Below are 26,185 nucleotides of genomic sequence, written 5' to 3' on the forward strand. Positions count from 1 at the left end.
TCATTCCAATTTCCCATTTTGATGTTTTCTAATGCTGCCTTTCTTTCCTTAATCATCTTGATATGTTTTCTGAATAACATTCAGCTATTCAGGAATTCTTCTTCTTAACCTCTTGTCCACAGATGACACTGATGTGTAGTAAGATTTACAAACTTTTGCATGTGGAGTTGGCTTAAGAAAAAGAAAGAAATATAAATATACATCTTTAATCCTCCTACCAGCCGAGGAGGATGAAATAGACAGACCACCCCATACTTTTTCATGTATCAAAACTTCATCGGCATACTACTTTTTATCAAGTATTTACCCACTGTTAATCCCTTAACGGCGATTTTAAAGCCATTAGCTCTGGTGGAGGACTTTTGTGACTTGTCTTGACATATGCTGAGTTACTTGAAATTTCCTTTACTGTTAGGTTATTTGATCGTTTTTTTTTTGTTGTTGTTGTTGTTGTTGTTTTTTTCTCCACAATTTATTTTAAATTTAGTTTAATCCTTTATCCAAGTGTGAGCAAACAAAGTTTGCGCCTGAAAGTATCTTCAGGACTGGGGTAAGGTGGTACAACACCAGGGCAACTCGTTGCAAAGGTGGAGCAAGCTACCAACACAGAAGAGACCTCAATAAAGGTCGAAACTAGTCTGGGTAGTGGCCCTTCCCTTAATGCATAACATTAGACATATCCGCAAGGAGATGTGTTTTGCATTATAGGAGATACCGAGATAGGAGTGTTGGTAACTTGCTCCACCTTTTCAATAAGTTGCCCTGATGTTGTACCACCTTACCCCAGTCCTGAAGATACTTCCAGGTGCAAACTTTGTTTGCTCACACTTGGATAAAGGATTAAACTGATTTTATTATACTCTAACCAAGTGAAAAATAAACTTTCAACATCTTTCTCTTAATCCAGAGTAATTTATTAAAAAAGGGTGGCACACCATTTGGCAACTCCTATAGGTAGAGATGACCTGCTAATGCTTCTGCCTGGTATCTCAACTTGGGCCTGGCTCCCACTGAAGAGACCTCAATAAAAGTCGAAACTAGTCTGGGTAGTGGCCCTTCCCTTAATGCATAACATTAGACATATCCGCAAGGAGATGTGTTTTGCATTATAGGAGATACTGAGACAGGAGTGTTGGTATCTTGCTCCACCTTTGCAACGAGTTGCCCTGATGTTGTACCACCTTACCCCAGTCCTGAAGATACTTTCAGGCGCAAACTTTGTTTGCTCACACTTGGATAAAGGAATAAACTAAATTTATTATACTCTAACCAAGTGAAAAATAAACTTTCAACATCTTTCTCTAAATCCAGAGTAATTTATTAAAAAAGGGTGGCACACCATTTGGCAACTCCTATAGGTAGAGATGACCTGCTAATGCTTCTGCCTGGTATCTCAACTTGGGCCTGGCTCCCACTGAAGAGACCTCAATAAAGGTCGAAACTAGTCTGGGTAGTGGCCCTTCCCTTAATGCATAGCATTAGACATATCTGCAAGGAGATGTGTTTTGCATTATAGGACTGAGACAGGAGTGTTGGTAGCTTGCTCCACCTTTGCAACGAGTTTCGCTGGTGTTGTACCACCTTACCCCAGTCCTGAAGATACTTTCAGGCGCAAACTTTGTTTGCTCACACTTGGATAAAGGATTAAACTAAATTTATTATACTCTAACCAAGTGAAAAATAAACTTTCCAAAAATACATCTGCCAAAATAAATAATGAATCATGAAATGACCACAGATCAACCTTTGCAATGAATATATTTTAGTAATAGTAAATTTCCTTCACTTTACTGACAATTTTTTGTGAAATTTCAAATCTTTGTTTCGTTTAAAATATTTTGTCAAATATTTATATTTTTAAATAACATTTAGTGAAATAAATATGATATTTTGCTTTCTTTCTTTCTTTGCAAAATTCCTTTATATGGATCGTCGCATTTCAATTTTAGGAACGATTTTTTATTTTATTTTATTTATTTATTTTATTTTATTTTTTTTTTGATGAACAACAAATGATTATAAACGTCGTTACTCGGTTTCTGATTTTTTTAGTATCAAAAATTTATATCCAATGGTATTTTATCAGAGACACCTCATCTTCTTTTGTTTAAAATTGCAAATTTTTTTTGTAAGAGGCACATTATTATAATATCCAGTGATTAAGCACTGGATATTATGCTCGATTTTAAGATTTTTTACTGCACCCCCCCTTCCTCCCTCCCTCCCTCTCTCTCTCTCTCCCTCCCCCCCTCCCGGAACTCAGTTACATAACTACTTTAAATTTCTACTGGTTTGAAAGCTTTCAGATAGTATTCAAATTCTCTTATTTCAGTTTACCATTTTGAGAAAAAAATAAAGCAATGATATTGTTGTATATTCGAAGCTTCTAAAAAATTCTGTACTCTTTCTTAGCATCTGAAATCAACTGTTCAGCGGTCTGCTGAAATTATATTAAGATTTAGAAATACTATTCTATATTTTCATTATGTAAAACTGTTTATGCATACTACACAAAAGAAAGTTTAGTTGTATTATTTTTGTTTCTTTAAAAAAAAAATCCAAATATTACTACTTCTACTGCTGCTGGTTGTTATTTCTGAAATACGTCTTAGAAATACTCGACAATAATCCTGTTAGCTGGAGGAAAAGCTGAAGTCTTCGATTACTGTTACTGCTTTTGAGGAACACAAAGAGAAAGTTTCCAAGAGGTTACACTAAATTGCCTCAAGCAAGAGTGTCTTGTTTCATTTTCAGTTGTTCAGACTTCCTAACACAGAAAAACTGACATTTCCTTTAGAGGCTGATGCCATATTTATGTCAAAAATGATTTCTTTATTTAGAGTAATCAGTTTCAGTTTTATTATCGAAAAATTCTAAATTATTTGATACACTTATCTTGAAAAAAAGGATTTGAATTTTTTAAGAGAAAAGGCACAATTTTTACGTAATCATTTATTTTTTGAGTTGGAGGGAGGGAAGGGCTAGAGACCTATTCAATCTGCAGGCAAATGTTACAAACATAAATCACTTCGGGAACATGCTCATGCAGTTTAGTGTAAAATAGTAGCAAAAGTTTAACTACAATAGGGTTGCATATCTAAACTAGAAGAAAATGAAAAAATGTCATTATGTCTGCTGATGTTAGAACTGTTACATAAATTTTTTCTGACATGAATTCTCTATCAACTATAATGTAATCAATTTACAGATTTTTGCACTCTTGTATTGACAAAAGATATATGTGCAATAATTTCTTCTTTCTAGTGCAAGAAAAAACCAGATAATAACAGAAAAAAATTCTGTACTATTTTCTTTTTCATTGGATGAATTTACAATATTCTTTCTTTGTGTTTTGAAATGAAAATGCAAATGATTATTTTCTTACCATTTTAACCAATAAAAACTCTGCTATAATTATATGAGTGACATTTTACAGTTTTCCTCCCACAGGAGAAAAGCAGTAAGGCAATAATATTGTTCAATCTGTCGAACTTTATTATAGCGCAAATTTCTATTATCAAACTTTGCTGTTTTCTAATTTAAAAAAAAAATATTATTTGTGCTACTTTGGAAATTTTTAATCTGTAGCACACACTGCTATGAAAATTTAATAGACAAAATTTTGCCAAACTGTATTCTTATTTACAGAAATCAGTCTTATAATAGGCATATTTGAAAAACAGTTGCATTAGGCGAGATTGTGGTACACAAATGTATTTCACAGATGAATTGTGTATACTTTCTGATATTCCTTTCTGCCTAATAATAAACTGTAAGCTAAAGGAGATCACTGACCCCCCACTGGGAACCAGATCAAAAGAATATGCCCAGCAGGCAGCACACTAAAGTGCCTCTTGCAATAACTGAATATTTTACAGGCAGAAATTCCTTGTGTTGTTTTTCCATCTTTCTGACTGATTAGGAGATATTCGAAACATATTATTCTGATATTGCATTTGTAGGATGACAGTGTTTTTAATATTAATTTCTTCTATTACCCAATATCACATAACTTTCTGATTTATAATAATCAGGAAATAATATGTTTACTTTCTGATTTATAACTTGTTAATTTATAATAATCAAAACCTAGTTTCTGTGCCGAAAAATTAAACGTTATGTGGAAAAATTACTATGGGAAAATAAGGAATTAAATAAAAACTGTACCAATGTTTCAGAACAGGTTTTGGGTGTGTGGTAATGTTGCAGCAGGAGGGGGGTGTAAAACTATGAAAGTTGGAATAAAGTTCATTTCTATTGTAAAAATATGAAATTTCACGTTTGATGCATGCACATATACATATTTTGTATCAGAGAATATACACAAAAGTATCGCTTACTTTAAAATTGGAGCAAAATATATAAACTACCAGAAAATATATTCATATCAATTTAAATAATAACCGTTTATTTCATTTTGTAAAGACCAATTATACAGGGAAACCAACAAGTTGAAAGTGCGAAGAACAGTAGATTACGATACGTTGAAAAAAACTTAGTGATATGATTAAAGAATTGCATATTATTCTCTATAAAACAAAGTCGTCGAAGAATAATTCACAGATTTCCTTCAGGAAATCTGAAATATTCTTCGAAATATGATTTTGAATAAAGATAATATAATCTAGAAAGTTGGCAGCCATTTTTTATTTTTATTTTTTTTTAATAATATTTCAAATAATTATCACGAATTAATTTCTTCAAAAACAAAGAATGTTCTGTCGAGTAAACGATTAGACAAAATTAGCACAAAAACATTATGATGTTATAGAGAACTGAGACTCAGCTTCGCGAGATAATTCTGAAGGATTATCACACCTTCTAAAGGACAGAACAGCCAAATTGCACTTCTTATCCATGTTCTTTCAACAGGTGTATTGAATCGTAACCAGATTTAGATGGATGTATATATACATCCTAGCCAGAGGGTTAAAGGAAAAAAATTCAAAAAGCTTGTTTTGGGATTGAAAATAATAGCTGTGCTGACCATGTTGTTGCCATGGAAATATCGCATCCATCCCAAAGAAAACTTTTCTAGATACTTAAAATATAAAGAGCCAACAGGCTTCGTGTGTTTTTACATTATTGTAAATACCAAAGAATAGTGATCAGAACTTTCCCCACCTTTGCAACAAGTGCCCGTGTTTGTGCTATGTTCTAGGACTACTTGCATTCAGCTCACGCTAGTATACGCCGATACTTTATAGTTTTTTATACTATATTCGGCATGAAACTCTCTGATTCCAATCTTTGAGTTTCTTATTCGGTTTTAAAACAATGTGGGATCTAATATCCCCTTAATTTAATTAACTTTTCTAGATAATTTGTGTTATGTCAAAGTATATCATCAGTGATTTCTAGCTAAAGTTTATCTTCTCTTCAGCTGATATTTGTTTCCATATCTACTTTCTATTAGTATAAATTTTATTTATTTTTTCTGCCTTCTTAATTATAGGTATGGAGCATGCAGCAGGAAATGAATATTGAGCCAACTGTTTCTGATAGCAGTACTATTATTAAACTGTTAGATGAAGTTTTGGACCCTCCGGTTGCATCTGTAGCATCACGACGAACTGTAGCAACTGTGCAGGATCTAAATGAAAAAATGGCCATTAGTGCTATTCAGCAGCAGCTTATGAAACTGGAAGGTGGACCTGTTCCTAATAGTTCCACAATTCCTTCTAATCCTGGTACTATAAGTATTCATAATGTAGTTGTAGCTGCTCCTGGACAACCATCATCTGTGAGCTCACCAGCTTTAACAACTCCACAGTTATCACCTAACTCCATTGGTAGTTATAGTACAGCATCGTTTCCTTCTGGATCACAACCACCATCATATAATAGCACAATGAGCATGGTTCAGCGTCCCTGTGTGCCAACAGCTATACCTGGAAATAATGTAATGTCGAATAACCCAACCATGTTATCAATGGCTGGGTTACAACGTACAAGTTTGCCACAGTATAGTACATCTGTTGTGGGCACACCTGGTTTGCCAACTAATGCTATTCCACAGGTAATTATGATTAGGTTTTAAAAATTTGAAATCAGTAATTTTTTCGCATGTTAATTGTTACGGATTTCCTAAAACTTGGTTTCCATATCTCAGGTAGCTTTATGATAAATCACAATTACATAAAAATCAAAAGCCAATAATACCTAAGCATATGAACTTGAGACCTACATTGCAAATGCAAACTATTCAACAATCCAAACAAAAATGTTATGGTAATCACCAGAACTTCATGGAAGGTACATTAGAAATTTCATTTGTCACTGTGGTTTTTTTTTTTTATTTATTTATACTTTTTTTACAATCAAAACGAGCCCTATATACTCTTTGAGTTTATAGGGCTTGTTTATAGGCTTTTACAGACATCAATATCCAAGGTGGATATTGATGTCTGTAAAAGCTGGCATTTTATTATTAGTGTCATTTTTTTTTTTTTTTCCCCATTAAGGTATTTCACAAAATGGATAAGCATTTTAATAGATTTTTGCTCTTCTGCCACTACTTTCTTGAGGGATTTTATAGAAATCTGACACTTGAAACCTATACAAAACTTTGTTGAGCCATGTTGCTTTTGGTCTCATTTGACTATATGCAGAGGCACATAGAGGAAAAAAATGAGTTTGTGTTGTATAGTGCTCTGGCTGTGTGTAATGTAATAAAAATTGGGATTTAAGATATACACAAGACTGTGAATTTTAATTTTGGTGTCAATTTGTTTCATTTTATTGCAAAACAAATAAAATTTTTTATTATTAAGTTCATACTGGCTGGATGAAATTTGGTATTCATCTGTAAAACTTGTATTATTTCAGACAATGTTATGAGTGTTAGGATTTAGGATCACAAGCTTTTGACAGTTATCTGCTGTACTTGCACCCTGCTTTTACAAATCTTGGTGGTTATGAGTTCAGCTGTCATTGATGGCTACCTACCAATTTTCCAGAGATTCATTAGGACTTATTCCCTTAGGGAAATAAAAAACAGTATTCATTATCTTTTAATATAGTAGTTGATAATGCATGGCTCAATATGAATAATGCCTAAAATAAATGCATCGAATATTTTCTGTAACATTACAGTCTAATATGTTTCACATCTAAATCTAAAATGTTCAAAATTGCAATAGGTATTTTTACCGACAAATTTAAAAAATAAAAAAGAAAAGGCAGAGGTGTGTGTGTGTGTAGTATATATTGCATGAATTGACAGTGAACATTTTTTTTATCAGAAGGTAATATTAAATAGAATGTTCATAAAATTTTTCATACTGTGTGTATGTGATTACAAAGGGATTCTACTGTTTTTGTTCAGAAATGAAATATATTTTTAAGAAAGCAACCAATCTTGCTGAAACCTAACCTTGAGGATTTCATCATCAAATTCCTGCCATGTACCCTCAAGGTGTACAGAATATGATAGTACTACATGAAAAATTTACATCATTACTAATTCCTATCTATAATTTTACACTTTTCAGGGGACTGATTGAAAAAAAGTGTAAATTAACTGAAAATAAATGAATTTACAATTACTTACATTTATCTATTTAAAAAAAATCTTTAATTGTTGATTTTTTGACATAGCACCAGATTGCTTTGCATTGAGCTCAATGCTTGACCTGTTTTTGACTATCGTGTTCAAAGTGGACACGGAGAGTCCAAGATCTTTTGCTAAATGCGCACGTGTTCTGGCATGCCAATCTACACGTCGCAGAATTGCCATCTTTTCTTCTACCGAAATTCATTTTCTGTCTTTTTTTTCCATGTTACTAACATGGATAATCCACCATGACAGCTTAAAAGCAACTTTCACACGCTAAATTACATAGCAGAAATTCTGCAATATCAATTCATACTGTGATTGAAAAATCATGGTATCTCTCATCACTACATTACTGCTTCAAGCGTGCAGGTCACCATGATGGCAGAAACGAAACTACCGAAATCAATGCTATCTGGAAACAGAAATGCACAGATTTCCACAGAAGGTTCGAAAATCAGTATTGCCGCCAGAGAAAAAATGCAAATCACGGAGAAATAATGTCCACATCACGTTGTTAATGGCAGGAAAATAATATATCGCAAGAATAGGCCTTAAGACGAGACCAACGAAAATCATGTAAATGGTAGGAAAACGTAAAAACGGGGTTTTACTGTATATTTAAATTTTTATTATAATGTAAACTTTTAAGTAATAAAACATTTGATTATAATGTAAACTTTGTATGTATTCATTTAACAAACGAATTCAAAAAATTTGCTTGAAAAAATAGATGGTGCCTGTTGCCCTATCGGTATTGTAGAATGTGCTCTAGGAAACAAAAAGGTTGGGAACCCCTGGACTGAGCTGTTTAATTTAAGTCTCAGCTCTGGTAGAGTTCCAAGGGAGTGGAAAGAGGACAAAATTATTCCTTTGCCTAAGGGAGGTTCTAAGATTACAATAGCAAATTATAGACCAATCAGTATCTCAGGCACGGTGGGAAAAGTATTAGAAAAATTGGTAAAAAAGAGAATTCAAGAATCGGTAGATAAAAATATGATACTGTATGAGGTCAACATGGCTTTGTGAAGGGTCGGTCATGCCTTAGTAATTTACTAACTTTTTATAATAGAGTATCAGCTAAGTTGAATAAAGGAAATGGTTACACGATGATTTTGCAAAGGCATTTGACAGAATACCACATGAAACACTGGTTAAGTGGACTAGAGGATGGCTGCTGGACAGATATCAAAAACCGATATATGCAGGGGCAGAATCAAGGCGAAAGCAGATGACATGGTGTGCTACAAGGTTTAGTGCTGGGACCATTGCTGTTTAATTTGTACATAAATGATATAGAAAATAACCTGAAAGGAAATATTCAGTTGTTTGTTGATGATGCAAAATTATGCAGAGTAATAGTTAATCAAGGAGATGTGGAGAGCTTGCAGGACAATTTAAATAGGCTGTCAGTATGAGCAAAAAATAATGGGTGTCAGTTTAATGTCAAGAAATGTAAAGTTATGCACTTTGGGATAAATAGATTACAAGCTGTTTATTACACTGATGGCACTGTACTCTAGGAAATAGATGAAGCTGGAGATTTAGAGGTGGCGGTAGACAGAGAGTTAAAGTTTAGAGGACATATTGCTAAGGTAGCACATAAGATTACTTGGCTAGTGAAGAACACATTAACAAGTAGAGATAAGGAAGTTGTAATTCCTCTTTATAAGGCCTTGATACTCCCACATCTGGATTACTGTGCTCATGTCTGGTTATGTTATGTCCCCAATTTGCATATATATTGATTGTATACCTCAAAGGGATCACTTATGTGTGGCACGTGATTTCTCTGGTTCACAAAGGAATAGCCCGAGGGTCGAGCCAAAACCTATGTAGATGATTCTTCCTAACTAACCTCTCATTAAGCCTAAGAATATTTATTTTTTACTGCGCCACTTAGAACCCTTAGATTAATTGAAATATTAATCAAGAGGTTGGTAGAGAGCTTCACCAAAGTATCACAAATAATTGCAATCGTGACCGAAAATATACACTGAATGAGTTCCCCGCTTAGATCCGTATTATTTCACAGGTAGTGCATTAAATTCCACACAGACACAGGATTTAGTTAAAGAACAGCAAACATTTATTTTAACATAAGACATACAATACAATTTACACAAAGAAAGTTTTAATCTACTAAGGGTTAAGAATTAAATTAAGTCTAACAGTATTAAATCACTCAAATGAAATTCACACTAAGTTTCAGTTAACCTTATATATCTCTCTTAAGTATTTAACACTATAAATCTTAATTAAACAATCCCTAATTTTATATCCTCATTCTAGACATAATCTCATTAATCCTCTTATCTAATACACATTTCATCAGATTATTCATATTCCACATACTTGTTTCCTTTGTCCTAAAGTCCTCATAACAATTGTCTATCGGTTCTTTGTTACAATAATTCCATGTGAGATTAAGCTCTTAATTCATACACGTGCTATGGGAAAATCATACACTCTTAGTCGCAAAGGATCATACAGGCGCCCTAAGTTATTCCATACAAAATATCCTTTATACACCACTAAATTTAGAATTAACAATTCTTTTCTTTAAGCATTCACTCCTAAGATCAAATTTCTATTATAATATACTTGGACAAGTTTAACAATTTTCAACCACACAGTGCCTATTCATTTAATACTTCCTCTAAATCAAATTAATCACTTTGCTATAGTCCTTATTTTTAACTATTCTTAGAGGTTCTTTGCTGATTAATTCTTTTACAATGCTTAGATTCTGCTTTCACAAACAAATCAGAGAACAAAATTTTACTTATCTATATGCTTTGTTTTCTTTCCCTCCGATCGACGATACGCCAACGCGACCTTCTTTATGGATCTCTAATTTCTTAGCACTCCAGGTACGAACATTTTCAGGCATTTCATGCTGTATAGCCTGCTACTATTTGGTGGACGTTTGGAATCAGGATCTTCACTGTTAACCGTTCCTTCTGCATGCTAGCGATGGAATCGGCACGACCACAAAGTAAAAACCCTGGGACATCCATGAGAACCTCAGGAACACAGGACCAAGACCAAAAGACGTCAAGTGTGTGTGTGGGGGGGGGGGGGGGTCCAACCCTTTTATACCACTCTCCTATCGGCCGTTCACCCGAGGCGTGAACATGCTTGTGACTTCACAGCATCCTATTCTCCCGCTACTTGCTCACTTTCCACCAGCACGGGACAGCATGGGGTAATGTTTGCTTCCCCCCCCCCCCCTTCTTCTCTTGGAGTATACGTAAGCATAGAATTTTCTTGATTGTTTTCTTTATGTTGTTTTATAAATAATAAAACAATTTGACCAGATTTAAGCATTACTATCAATACAACGTTAGCATATCTGCTTAAATATTCTTTCCTTTTCTTAAAGTAAACAAGTTTTTCCCTTTACACTGGTACATAACACTTCCTTTAAATATTTTACAATTTCTTTCTTTCTTTTTCTTGTTAATACACTTGATATTAAAGTACACATTACTATTACCCAGATAACAAATATTTTCAGTAAGCACTGTATATAGTTTATACTCTGTTATACAATGATAAGTAGAATCATGACATTCTAAGCTTATCAGGGTATAACAGTTTCTTGTGGATGTGGAAGCAGTGGAGAGGATTCTGAGGCGAGTAACCAAGATGCTGAGTGGCCTGTGGAATGTGCCCTATAAGGATAGTATTGAAGGTGTGTGTAGATTGCAGAAGTTAGTTGATAGGAGAAAAAGAGGGGATATGATAGAAACATTTAAGTTGATTAAAGGATTTTATAGGATAGATGCAGGGGAAATGTTCCAGCATTTGGCTAGAGGGACCAGAACAAGTGGTCATCCCTGGAAGTTGAGTAAAGGTATGGTCATTAGGGGTGTGAGGACTAGTTTTTTGCTTGGAGAGTGGCGAATGGGTTGCCAGAGTCAGTTGTGAGTGCTTTTTCTGTTAATGGGTTCAAGGAATATGATAGGGTTTGATTGGGTTTCCTACAATGAGTCTTCGGGCTCCATGGAGTTGCCTGTATAATGATAATAATATATTGACAAAATATAGAATTCCCCTTAATGACTGGTTTGTAATATATCCTGAAAAAATACACTCATATTCCTCCACCCCTCTTTCTCTCTGCATAGTTTCTTTTTATTTAAAGTACACACACACACCGCAATTTGTGACATGTCCCACCCTAAGGTCAACTGCAGCATGAGATGATTTTTCCCTGCCTGTGGTACCTCTTTTCATCAATGAATGTAGTCATTATTTTAGTCATATTCATAATCTGTCTGAGCTCCATATAGACTCAGGCAGATTTTATCAGATTCATCATCTCCATTTTTAAATTTCCACAGAGCACTAATATTTATCATCTTGCATTAATTACGTACATATTGTATATATTAGTTTTATTTATTCAACTTGACTTTTTTTTTTTTTTTAAGTTTTTATCAATTTTTCTGTAATTGATTTTATACCCTTTTTTGCATTTGTTTTATACGCTGATATTATACCTGTTTATGCTCTTCTACGTATTTATTATCTTAAGTACTGCTGAGGCATGTACTAGCATAATATGAATTTAGCTATATGCCATTAAACCAACCAAACTTTCTGGCATGAAATGAATATGTTAATTACAGTGTGTTGAGCATCTCCAGTAAGGCACCACTATCCAAGCTTAATGTTTGAATGTGGGGGAGAAAAAACAGGAGGTCTGAAATTATAATTACCATGTGTCATCTCCAGAGTAGGGTTTAGTCTCCAGTTGGCAGTATATTCCCTGTTTGTTGAAACAGGCCATTAATCACTACATACATAGCTCATGGCAAAAAATATGAAGTTAAAAGTCTTAATATGTTATAATAAGAAAAAAACATATATATCATTATAAATTCAGATCTAAGTTCGTAATCCAGGTCACAGCTTCAGGAGACGCTTGTAAAAAGTCATTCCAGTCATTCTGATAAGCACAGAAGATGCATTCTTTTACAACATGTTGCATAGTCTGTCGTGGAGCACCACAATCACATTCTGGAGATGATTGTCTGTTCCATTTATCGAGAGTATCTCTACATAGGCCATGGTTTGTCCGAATCCTATTTAGTATTGTCCAGGTTTTGCCAGTTAGATCCGATCCAATAATGAGTTGATCACCTTTAAAGATGTTATGCAAATATTCTTTTGTATTTCCCTTCCATGTTCTCTCCCACTTTGATAAAGGATTAAAATTAGTTCTTCTTGCTCGTAGTGATGGATGGCGAGATTTCAATCTATTGACATTAAGAGTTGGGAGATCCTGATAGGTAGGTTTGGATTACTAGCAATTCTTTTCAGCCATTTTCTGTCCACTGCTGGATGAAGACCTCTTCCAGTTCTTTCCACCTTTCTCTGTTCTTGGCAATGGTTGACCAATTTTCCCAACAAAATTTGACAATTCATCACCCCACCTTCTTTTAGGACGTCCTCGGCCTCTTTTCCCTTCTTTTGGAATCCAGTTCATTAGTATGGTGGTCCAACAATCATCTTCTCTTCTGGATGTCTGGCCCATTTCCATTTTTGTCGCTTATGGTGAAGAATGATGTCAGTGATGTGAGTCTGGCTTCTTATCTTTTAATATGATGCCTAGCATCAACCTCTCCGTTTTTCTTTGAGTTGTTGTTACTTTATTTGCCAGTTAGCGACCAAGTTTCATAACCATATGAGATGACTGGAAGTATATGCTGGTTAAATGTCTTCCCTTTTAAACAAAGTGGGACATCATTGTTTGAAAAATGCTTTTCAATTTTCTGAATGCACTTCAAGCAAGTTGAACTCTCCTATTTATTTCCTTTTGGAGTCGACAGTTTAGATCAATGAGATGACCTAAGTTTGTATATGAAGAGACTCTTTCCAAGAAATTGTTTTCTATTATTATGTTTTTTAGTGTTACAAAATGATTAAATGTCGTTTTAGTTTTTTTTTCTGTTTATTTTTAGACCGACTTTTCTGCTTTCATGATATAGGTCTTCTGGAGAGTTTGCAAAAATTATATCATCTGCATATCTTAAGTGTGTTAAGTTTCTGTTATTAATTTTTATACGAAGTTTATATTATTAATCCAGTCCAGTTTATATTATTAAATATCTCTTGAAGGACTGCTGTAAAGATTTTGGGTGATAGTCTCCTTGTCAGACACCTTTTTCAATTGATATTTTATTGCTACTTGTTGTGTGAAGATGGATTGTTGCAGTGTGGTATATGCCTGGAGGAGGTCCATATATTCTCCAGGAACTCCCTGATTCTGGAGTGCTTTGATTATTGCATTAGTTTCGATGGAATCAAATGCTTTTTTATAATCAGTGAAGACTAAACAGAGGCAATTGGTTTTCTTCTACTTTTTCTATTATTTGTTTTACTGCATGAATATGATCAGCTGTGTTGAAGCCTTTACTGAATCCTGCTTGTTCTACTGGTTGATTTGAGTCTAGAAGAGGTGTTAACTTGTTTGTTATTACCTTTGTGAGAATTTTGTACAGATTAGAGAGAATACTAATTGGTCTATAGTGCTTTACTTTTTCTTTGTCCCCTTTTTTAAATAACAGTATCAGAGTAGCATTTTTCCGGTTTTCTGGTATCGTCCCCTCTTCTAGGCATATATTTAGTAAGTTTGTGACATGGTGAATTATATTGTTTCCTCCCCATTTAATTAATTCTATGTGAAATTAAGTCTTCACCAGGACATTTTTTATTTGTTTTAATGCTTGTTTTATTTCATCTGAAGTGAATGGGGGAATGAATTCTATATGCGATGGAGAACAGTTATTTATATTTGATTTATCTATTGAAGGATCACTATAGAGTTCTTTATAAAATTCTTTTAGCCTGCTTAGGATTTGTTCTTGGTTCCTTATTGTAGTTATTCTTATCTTTTATTGCAGTTATTTGACATTTGCCAGCTGATAAATGTTTTCTTAGTATTTTTGTTCTTTTCAATTGTTTCTTTTATTTTTTTTAATGTTATAAGATCTTATTTCATTTCTCATCTTTTTCCTTATTATTTTGCTTAATTCTGCATATTCTATTTTAGAAATTAAGTTTTTGCCTTGTTTCATATTTCGTCTTTTTTAGTAGTTGTAAGGTTTCCTCTAAATCTTCATGGTCTTTTTGTCGTTTGTTGCTTTTGAATTCATTGGCTGCTGAGATTACTACTTCTGTTATGTTTTTGCTTATTTTATTTGTCTTCTTCTTCAATTATATTTATTAAGTCTAGTTTTTGATTGAGTTTTTCTTTGTAATCCTTCTTGTTTTTGATAGGTTTTAAGTCAAAACTTCTTGATTTTTTGTTGTTTAGCCATTTTATTCTTTCCAATTTGGGGTTTATTTTAATTTTGTCTCTCACCATTCAGTAGTCACTTCCTGTTTTTACTTGATTTAGTACTGAGGTATCTTGAACTATTTCTTTATTATTACACAGTATACGATCTATTACATTTTTTATTTCTCCGTTTGGACTTCTCCATGTCCATTTTCTTTTGAGGGCTTTCTTAAAAAAAATGCATTCATAATATAAAGCTTGTTACTGATAGAGAATTCTCTAAGAGCCATTCCTGAGTTGCTGCTTGTACCATATATGTATTATCCTATACTGTCTATTTGGTAAATGGGATGACCTACTTTGGTGTTAAAATCGCTCATTGCTACAGTAATGTTTTGATTACTATTTCTTTTTTTGCCTAGAGACTGCAGTGAGTCATAAAATGCTTCTATCTCTTCATCAGTGTGGGATGAGGTGGGAGCATATATTTGGATGATCCTGATTTTAAGTTTGGAGTTTATTTTAAGTGTAATTTCTATTATTCTTTTATCTGTATAAAATTCTTCTATAAGGTGTGTAATTGTTTTCTTAATTAGAAATCCAACTCCATATTGTCCTTTAGTTTTCCCATAATAGTATAAGTAGTCTCCATTTTTTAGTTTTATTAAATATTCATCCTGCCTGTGAACTTAAACCTATGATGTCCCATTTAATGTTTTAGTTCTGCTGTAAGATGGTAAGGTCTTCCTCTTTTTTAAGTGTTCGACAATTAAATGTTCCTATGTAGAGGAAAAGAGGATTATCTCCCTTTTCCTCTTTATAGGAAAAGGGAGATAAAAACAGATCCCTGTGGCAATCCATTATTTAACTTCCTTTTACTGCTAGTTTTATTACTTATAGGCACTATAAATCTTCTATCTGTTAGCATATGGTTAATGATATGAACTATTGTTTTACACGGGATAATTTTATATGATTTATATAGAAGGCCTTGTCTCCAGACAGTGTCGAAGGCTGCTGATATTTTTAAACATTTTTGAAAACCAGCTTCTCTGTGAATTACTAAAGAGAGAACCTGGTCACAACACCCACGATTTGGTCTGAAGCCAGATTGTTCTTTTGGGACATATTTAAAAAAAAAAAAAGTGGGTCTTATTTTATTATAAATAAGTCTTTCAAAGATTTTATAACAACAACTGAGGAGAGTAATAGGTCGGTAACTTTCTGGTTTATGATTAGGCTTACCATGATTTAAAATTGAAAGTATTTTTGCTTTTTTTAAACGTAGTGGGAAGTTTACCAGTTGTAAGAATGTCAGTATAGAACTTAGTTAACCATAATCTTACATTTCTTCATATTAATCAAAAATTCTGGATGAATGTTATCAAAACCAGGAGCCTTACCAGGCTTTAAGGCTGCTTCAACTTCTTGCTGTGTAAAAGGGCATGCAAAATTTGAAGTTATAGGTGAAGACTGCTAAATTCTTTTAATTTTCTCTTAATATATCTTGTATGCTTTTATTGTTTGGGGTACGTGATGTATTAACAATATGTATAGTTAGTTAATCTGGGGTTATTCTTGGTTGTTCTTTATTCAATGGAGCACTACCACCTAGTTTCCTAAGAAGGCTCCAAGCTTTACAGCTGGAATGAATAAAGTCTATACCTTCAACTGTATTTACCCATTTTTTTCTTCAGAATATATCCAAGTTTTCTAGATGTTCGTCTGCTGTTTTTGGGTCATTGTTTATCTGATATTCATTATAAAGTAATTCACGTTATTCGCTCTAACCATGTATATAATTCTGACTAATACCTCTAGGAATACTTTTCTTGGCAGCAAGCAGGACTACACCTATAAATCGATGAAAATTACTACTTATTGGAGATATCCGGCGAATACATTTGACAAGTTCATTTGCTTATTTATTCCAATCAGCCTTTTTAAATTTCCAGCATGGCTTTGATCTTACAAGTGGAATAGAAATACTAATACCAGTCTATGTTGACTGTGAGGAAAGTCAATTAAGACCCTTCTCAAATTTTGCATAGGGTGATCTGAATTATTTTTGCTTACAAGGTATAAATCAGGATTATAGTCTCTTTTCGAGACTGCAGATCTAAAAGTGCCTTTGTCTTTGGCGTCAAAGACTGTGAAGGCAGAACTAAAAGTGCCTTTGTCTTTGGCGTCAAAGACTGTGAAGGCAGAACTAAAAGTGCCTTTGTCTTTGGCGTCAAAGACTGTGAAGATTATTTATTTCGATGCAGTCGACAAGTTTTTCACCACATTCGTTGTTTCGAGCATAATTCCACTGTTCATGGTGACTATTAAAGTCCCCAATATAAATTGCGGGATGTTCAGCAATAGGAATAATTTTTTCCGGCCAAGGTGATCCAGGTGGCTTATAAATATTCATTTATAAGTCATCTCTACCTATAGGAGTTGCCAAACAGTGTGCCACCTTTTTATTAAATTAATCTGGATTTAGAGAAAGATGTTGAAAGTTTATTTTTCACTTGATTAGACTATAATAAATTTAGTTTAATCCTTTATCCAAGTGTGAGCAAACAAAGTTTGCACCTGAAAGTGTCTTTAGGACTGGGGTAAGGTGGTACAACACAGGGCAACTTGTTGCAAAGGTGGAGCAAGCTAACATCACTCCTATCTCAGTATCTCCCATAATGCAAAACATCTCCTTGTGGATATGTATAATGTTATGCATTAAGGGAAGGGCCACTACCCAGACTAGTTTCGACCTTTATTGAGTGCTCTTCAGTGGGAGCTAGGCCCAACTGGAGATACCAGGCAGAAGCATTAGCAAGGTCATCTCTACCTATAGGAGTTGCCAAACAGTGTGCCACCTTTTTATTGAATTACTCTGGATTTAGAGAAGGATGTTGAAAGTTTATTTTTCACTTGGTTAGACTATAATAAATTTAGTTTAATCCTTTATCCAAGTGTGAGCAAACAAAGTTTGCGCCTGAAAGTATCTTCAGAACTGGGGTAAGGTGGTGGAACACTGGGCAACTCGTTGCAAAGGTGGAGCAAGCTAACATCACTCCTATCTCAGTGTCTCCCATAATTCAACATCTTTCTCTAAATCCAGAGTAATTCAATAATAAGGTGGTACACCTGTTGGCAACTCCTATAGGTAAATATGACCTCTCCTATTGCTTCTGCCTTTGTATCTTCACGTTTGGATCTGCCTCCCACTGGCGAGACCTCAATAGAGGTTGAAACCAATCTGGGTAGTGACCCTTCCCTTAATGCATAACATTATACATATCTGCAAGGAGATGTGTTTTGCATTATGGGAGATACTGAGATAGGAGTAATGTTAGCTTGCTCCACCTTTGCAACGAGTTGTCTGGTGTTGTACCACCTTACCTCAGTCCTGAAAATACTTTCAGGTGCAAACTTTGTTTGCTCACACTTGGATAAAGGATTAAACTAAATTTATTACCCCCATTATTCACTAAAAAAAACACTAATGGATGATGGTACACCTTGAATTTCAGAACAGTCTATTCATATCATGCTTCACTTATTTCTACCCAAGTAAAAAAAAAAAGTGAACGACACTTTTTTTTTTTTAATATTGATCCCATACACAGGAGGTTGAGAGACCTATAAGCACATCAATGCTATGTTTGGGTGCAGATGAGGACTGAGATAAAAGTTTATTAATGTGTTTTGAGGAGCTGCAGGTTGTAGTTGTTTGGGAATGCTTCATGAGGAGGACTGTTCCAGAAAAGCAGGTTCGTTGTGTTTGCTCATATAATCCAGGCAAGATCTGGTCTGGTGATTTGTGTATTACTGAGGATATGGATAGGTGAATTGAGGAGTCGTTTGCAAGAGAAAAAGGTAAGACTGTGTTTTGGTTGTCCTTTCTCTATTGAAGAATAGTATGAAGATCAATGTTTAATGCACTAGTTGTGAATGATCTTGTAGCCTAGGATGTCAATACTGCATGGTTTGTCATCTGAGTAGGAACGGTAGAGAGTGCTATCATCTGCAGAGCTGTGAATAGGATTAGTGGTCATTGTGAGTAGGTCATTTATGGACAGAAGAAAGAAAGTAGGTGATAGAACAAAGTCTTGAGACATTCCAGCATTGGTGTTGCAGCTCAAAGAAAGGGAGCCATCTACCATGACTCAGTGAACAACCGAAAAGAAAGCTGGCTACCCAGTTACAGAGAGTGGCAGGGAGACCCAAGGATGGCAATTGTTTAGTAGGCCTTGATGTCACACATGGCCAATAGTTTTGGAAGTGTCAAGGACAAAGCACAAGTTTCTCCAAACCTTTTCATGGTACATGTCCCGTGATGAGTGATGTAACCTAAGAGGTCAGCTGTCGATCTCCAATAGTGCAATCTGAACTGATGGTCACCAATTAATTAGTGGGCCTCTGAGTAGTGGAGGAGTTGGCTATTGATGATTCTCCATTATTTTTTGAAAGGACTGCAGTGATAGCAATTGGTCGGTGGTTTGACGGTTGACTTCTGTTGCCTTTTTTTGGAATAGGATGGTTATGAGATTGCTTCCCTGAATTGGGAGAGGTACCAGATATGTATAATCAATTGCAGAGATGTAGTTTAGTGTAGGTGTTAGCTCTGGAGCTCGGTGTTTGAATGTTTGAGAGTAATTGGAGAGAAGAGATGCTATTAGGACCAGAAGACTTTTAGTGTCTACGTTATTTAGTAGTTTTATAGTAATGTCAGCAAGCCAACTTCTGAAAACACACACACACACGTGTATGTATACATACATCATAAAACACTTGTGAAATAAATTTGAAACTAGTCTAATACAGTTGTACTGTACACACCCACAAAAGTATTAACCTATGAAGAACTAAAATGTTGCTAGGATTTTTGCACTCTTCTCTGCTCAGATTACAATTGGATTGATTACGATTTTGTCACTTTGTTCTACATGAAAGATTAGAATATGAAATATATGGTCTCATTGAGTCCTGCAAGAATATCCAAATGTTCTTGCAAGTTCCAGTATAAAGACGATATAATTTTAAGATGAAACTTTATTAGTTTTTATTTCTCTACAGGTTTGATATGCTTTCTGTACACTTCTTTGGGAGAGTTTCTTGAATACTAGAGTGATGTGGGCAGATATCAGAATGGGGAACTGGACAATGAGACTAATTTGTGCCTATGGTCCCTCAGAAGGTTCTACTAAGGTAGAAGTGGAGGAATTTTTTGAGGCTTTGCAGAAAGCAATTGACACAATGAAACATAAAAAGTTGGTCATTGTTGGGGATCTAAATAGCAGCGTAGGAATTATTGTTGCATTGCATAGGTGTGCAAAGCATTTATGGTCATATGCATACTGCATTTCAGTTTGCTGTCATAGTAGGATGACATGACCTTTGTTGATAGAATGATGGGCTAATTTGGATTTGTGTTTTCTCTTTTCCAGATCTTTAGTGTTTCTGACCTGTGAATCCAGACTGTTCTGTTTGTCCTACATAGCATCTCTTCACAAAGAATGCATTTTATAGACAGCTGATTTTTACAGTGTGTGTGATATATTGTTTAGCAGAATGAAAAATCTTGCATAATGGAATGAAAGTTACTTTTATAAAAATAAAATAAATAAATCAGCTTATGCCTTATATTCCCTTATAGGGAGTAGATGAGGCCCGTATACCCTATCTAGCTTTTGGAGACTTAGTAGGCAGTTCATTCTCCACCGGTATCCAATCAGAGATAGCTGACCCGTGTCTATCACTAATTATAGGCAGCCACCAATGAAGATGCTGGTAAACAACTGCTGCCATCTCTTGGTACCTCACCCTAAAAGGATATGTTACTGTCTGAAATAATGTGGGTACTACGGTTGATTTCCTTGAGTTTACAGGACTAAAAACCCAAGTTTCCGGGAGAAAAAACCAGCTTGCCCGTGCCAGAGATCAACTAACTCGGGAACCGGTCGAAAATAGGCTTAGAAAACGTTCCTCCAGTCGACGACTAGACTTGAACCCTAAGTCTAATTTCCAGTGGAGGTGGGCGCAATCACCACTTCCACTGAGCTACACAGGCCTGTAGTTACTGATATATCATGTTGTTAGAGTATTTCAAAAGTTTCATTCGTTACATTTGAATAAATAAGGATCACTGTACCTTTGTATTCAAGACTGTCATGTTGGGGCAGGGGATTGTAAGATCATCTTGTTGATCATGTACCTATATCAATTTTAAACCAGAATATGGCTGAGATGTTTAAGTTATTGATTTCTCTTCTTCTTTGTTGTTAGATATGTATATTTTCTCTCTCTCTCTGCTTTTTAATTATTCACATTTTTTGCACATGGCAGGATTTTCTGGTGTGAATAGGCTATCTCTGTATTAAATTACTGAGTTTGTTCTCTTTGGATACATCTAGGAGTATTTCTTCCAGATATTGTAGATGCTAAAATAATGGAAAAAACTCACGTAGAAAGATTATTTAATAGTATAATTTTCGCCTGTGTGTCAGAGGCATCTTCAGCTCAAAATTAAACACTAACTGACAATTCCAATTATAATTTTCACCTGTGACACACAGGCGAAAATTATACTGTTAAATAATCTTTCTACATGAGTTTTTTCCATTATTTATTTTGTATCGATATGTCTACTCACGGTTTACCTCTTTTAAAACTTATTGTAGATGCTGTTGTTTTCAAGTTCAAGAATGAAATTATGATCGGATGTAGGTCATTCAGATTGTTTGTGAATTCTTTTAGTTTTTTCATGAACCTGGCCGGTTGACGAACACATCAACCATGTAATTTCACCAAATTTTGGGTGTTAAAATAGTTCTATGGATTCCCCCTCCCCCCAAAGGATTCCATAATTAAATTAGTTAAAAGTAGAGACAGGACAATGGCTTACCTATATAATATAATTCAATGCACAGAAAGCCTACTCACACCAGAAGACACCTCCATGCCTCATCTCACCACCACCTTTTGCACAAAATAGGAATAATTAAATATAAGAGAGAGAGAACATATAACATCTCTAGCAAACAGAAAAAGAGAACTTGAATACCCTGGTCACATTTGGGCTCAAAATGAATATTGATACATTATGATCAACAAGACCTTACAAAACAATACCCAAGCAAGAATACAAAGGTGTAGTAACCCTTCCTTTTGTCCAGCATGTAATGGACAAAATTTCTAAAATACTTCAACATAGCATAAAAGTAGCTTTCATCCTGCTGTGCAATATCTGATGATTTTTATCCCCCTAAAGCATCAAATCTGCCTGTTAAAAATACTAGGGGTATTTAACACGTTCACTGCCACGCTTCTCAGGCATAGTTTGTTCCCGCACGCCAAGCTCTTTCACGTCTTCATGGTCACTACGAGTAATATCATAGCCGGCTTATCAGACAGAATTTTGTTTCATACGCCAACTACGAGTAATCTCATGTTCACCCCATCTTCAAGGTCACTACGAGTAATCTCGTAGCCGGCTTATCTGACAGAATTTTGTTTCATAAGCCAACTACGAGTAATCTCGTATCACTTCCACCTATATATTTATTACATACACTGACGAAGGTGTTTATTGTGTCTAGTCTAGTTTTAGTTTCTAGTCTCTAAGACCCTTCATTTTTGCCATGGCCAGTAAAAGAAAACTTACTGATATAGAAGTAGAAGCTTATGCTAATATGAGTGATGATGAATTTCATGAAATATTTGGTTCCGATTCCGAAAACGATCCTACAGACGATTCTAGCGTTGACTCAGATGATGAAGAAACTTTTGAAGATGAAGTTAACATCCAGCCAAATACATCACCATCTACTTATTGGGAAAATTCAGAAGAAGAGCCCCCACAATTTGATTTTGTTGAAACTGCAGGTTTTAAAATTGACACTGGAAATTTCAGTATCAAAAGGTTAGTTGAACTTTTCTGAAGATTTTCTCACAAGTTTAGTAGAACAAACCAATTTATATGCTTTACAAAATATTGAGCTAAGCCGTGCACAGATCAAAAAAAAGTCAAAGAATTTCAAGCTGGAAAGCAACAGACATACCTGAAATGAAATTATTTCTTGGACTTTTACTTCATATGGGTCCTTGTAATTTACCGTCTCTTGAGCATTATTGGAGTACAAATCAACTTTACTATTTGCCATTTTGGAGCTCTAAAATGAGCCGAAATCAATTTCAAATTTTATTGCGTCATTTGCATTTCGCAGATAATTCCCAAGCAGCCAATGATAAATTGCACAAATTAAGACCAGTCCTAGATCGTTTTAATAGTGTAATGCGAAATAGCTACACACCGGACAGAAACTTATGTATTGATGAGTCGATGGTGTTGTGGTGGGGTAGACTGGCGTTTTAACAATACATAAAAAAAAAAAAAAAAACATAAATATAGCGTGAAATTCTATGAATTATGCGAATCAAATGAATTGGTGATAAAAATAAAAATTTATACAGGAAAATCTGAATCCTCTTTAATGAAAATGGGTAACGCATATGATATTGTATTCCACTTAATGGAAGAATATTTAGACAGTGGTTATGTATTGCATATGGACAACTTTTATAATTCTGTAGCTCTGACGGAATTGCTTACCGACAGAAAAACGTACATGTATGGAACGCTGAGAAATAATAGGAAAAACAATCCACTAGATGTTATTCAGAAGAAACTAAAGAAAGGGGAATTTGTCTGGCAAAGAAGAGGTCCTGTTGCAGTCAGCAAATGGATGGATAAGAGGGAGGTTCTTTCCATTTCAAATATGTACAAATTTGAAATGATTGAAGCGCAAAATTGGAATGGTAAATTCCAGTTAAAACCAAATATCGTTAGGGATTATAATTTGGGTATGTCAGGCACCGATCTTTCTAATCAAATGCTTACTATTCCACCTTACGAAAGACAATTTAGATGGCCAAAGAAATTGGCAATACGCATTTTTGAGGTATACATTCAAAATGCATTAAAATTTAGAGATCAATTTATCTCAGTTTTTGTTGGAATGGATGAGCTTACAGCATCAGAGAATATCAGGAGGAATCGGGATTTTCATTATTTGGAAATTTTACCACCAACAGAAAAAAAGAATCGCCCGACAAAGCCATGCCGTGTGTGTGTACACGAAACAAACGACGACGCAAAACACGTTATTATTGTCCTGTTTGCCAGGAAAAACCACTATTATGCATGGAAAATTGTTTTAAAATGTGCCATTCGTAATTTTAATAAATTATTTTTTTATTTTATTGATTGGTTTTTATTTTTATTGATTTCATTAGTTTTAAATTGATTTACAAATTACGTGTTATACTACGGATTAACTCCCACTTGGCATAGGAGGTTGGTAATCGACATAAGAGTATATTTGTAGTTAGCTTCTGAGGCACATATATAATATACTATATTTTAATTGAAATTATTTCCCTTCTACCAAGTCCCCAGACGTGCTCTCCGCTTTATTCAGAATCCAAGGGTTCAAATTAAGGTAATTATACTAAGGGTTAACTTGTGTTTGGCATATGAGGTCGGTAAATCGACATACGAGTATACTCGTAGTTGGCTTGTGAAGCTCATATACGAACTTTTAATTGATATGATTGCAAGAATGTGCAGAAAAAGAGGTCTGGAGTTTGTTGATGTTTGGAGTGTGTTTGAAGGAAAAAGGCAGTTGTATGCTAGAGATGGACTGCATCTTAACATGGAAGGACATAAGCGATTGAAGAAGTTATTGTTTTCTGAACAGGTTGAAGTTATTGGGCAGGGAAACTAATATTGAAAAGGTTGAGTGTAAGAGAGAGAAACTTTAGCACTGATTGTGTATTTATTGATCCTTATAGGCTGAATAAATTGCAGAAGAGAGGGGATAAAAATCGGCATAGGACTACGGTAGTTAATGACTTATATATCAGTTCTAAAGCCGGTACAAGATCTAGAGGGAATCTGCAATTTTTGTATACCAATGCTAGAAGCATTCGAAATAAGAGAGAAGAATTTTTGGCATTAGTCAGTGAAATCTCACCAAAAGTTGTAGGCATTAGTGAAACTTGGCTGTCAGCAGAAGATGTGGTCACTGGAATTGAATGTGATGGGTACACTATTTTCAGGGAGGATAGAGAAGATAGAACAGGGGGAGGAGTACTGTTGATGATAGCTGATGTGTTGCAGCCAAAGAAAGTAGTATATCATGATGATAGACATGTGAATAAGAGTTCATTTGAGGCAGTCTGGTGCGAAATAGCGACCAACGCAACCAAATATACAGTTGGATGCTGCTATAGGCCAGGGAGTACGGGGGGAGATATTGAATTCATGCATCAGCAACTTAGTGCAATGAGTGAAGGCTTGGTGATTATTATGGGGGATTTTAATTACGGTGATATCAATTGGAAGGAGGAAATATCACGTAGCAAAAAGGAAATGGAATTCATACATCTTCTACGAGATAATTACTTGAAACAGCACGTAACTGAAGGGACACGTGGTGTGAGAGTGTTGGACCTGGTTATTGGTTCAGAGGTTATATGCATAAGTAAGGTGTCCTCGTTACCTCCAGTTGGTGAAAGCGATCATGTGGTATTGACTTGGGAGGTTGCAAAATCTGTGGATTTTTCTATTAAGAAGGGGTATGTACGGAACTACAGGTTAGGCAATTATAACAAGCTTCGGAGTGAGCTTGCAGCCATCCCATGGCAGAACATATTGCAAGGGAAAGATGTTAGCAGTGCTTGGGATAAAATCAGCGGGTATCTGAGGAAAGCAATATCAGATTGTGTCCCCATGGTTAGGAGGTCAAACAAGGCAGGCATTAGATGGATGAGCAGTAGTATCAAGCTTGAACTGCAAAAAAAGAAAATGTTATGGAGAATTTACAAGGAGAAAGGCGATCAGGACACCCATGAGCAGTACAAGGCTCAAGCTAGGAAAGTTACCAGCATAGTAAGAAAAGCTAAATCAGATTATGAGAAGACCTTAGCCAAAGAGATCAAGGGTAATCCCAAAGAGTTCTTCCGCTATGTGGCAAGTAAGAGGAAGAATGACTTCGGAAAGATAACCTTAGTGGGTGCTGATGGTATTGAGGTGACAAAATCAGATGTAATAGTCGAGTTACTGAGTGATCACTTTTCAAAAGTCTATCACCCAAGTGAGGATATCTCTATACCTACAGGAATACCTAATGTGAGAATTGAAGCTAAAGAATCAGAGGTATTAAATATATTGCAAAACTTAAATGCAAACACTGCGGTAGGCTTAGATGGAATATCAGCTCGGGTGTTGCGTGAATGTGCAAATGAATTGTCAACCCCTCTCACCTGGATATTTAACTTAAGTTTGAACT

The 26,185-nt window shown here is 34.9% G+C and overlaps 1 protein-coding gene across 6 annotated transcripts in view; it reads left to right on the forward strand.

Moving 5' to 3' along the window:
* Nucleotides 1–26,185, forward strand: part of LOC150094596 (uncharacterized) — a 700,870-nt gene that overhangs the window by 519,003 nt on the left and 155,682 nt on the right. For all 6 annotated transcript variants that reach the window (XM_090411629.1, XM_090411628.1, XM_090411625.1 and 3 more), the window contains one exon: nucleotides 5,456–6,019. In XM_090411629.1, coding sequence (XP_090267755.1) covers nucleotides 5,456–6,019 — 564 coding nt within the window. The remainder of the gene's footprint in view (nucleotides 1–5,455; nucleotides 6,020–26,185) is intronic.

This window comes from Typopeltis vanoorti, chromosome 21 (genome assembly GCF_054136105.1).
Source record: "Typopeltis vanoorti isolate ZY-2024b chromosome 21, IOZ_Tvanoo_1.0, whole genome shotgun sequence".
NCBI lineage: Eukaryota > Metazoa > Arthropoda > Arachnida > Uropygi > Thelyphonidae > Typopeltis > Typopeltis vanoorti.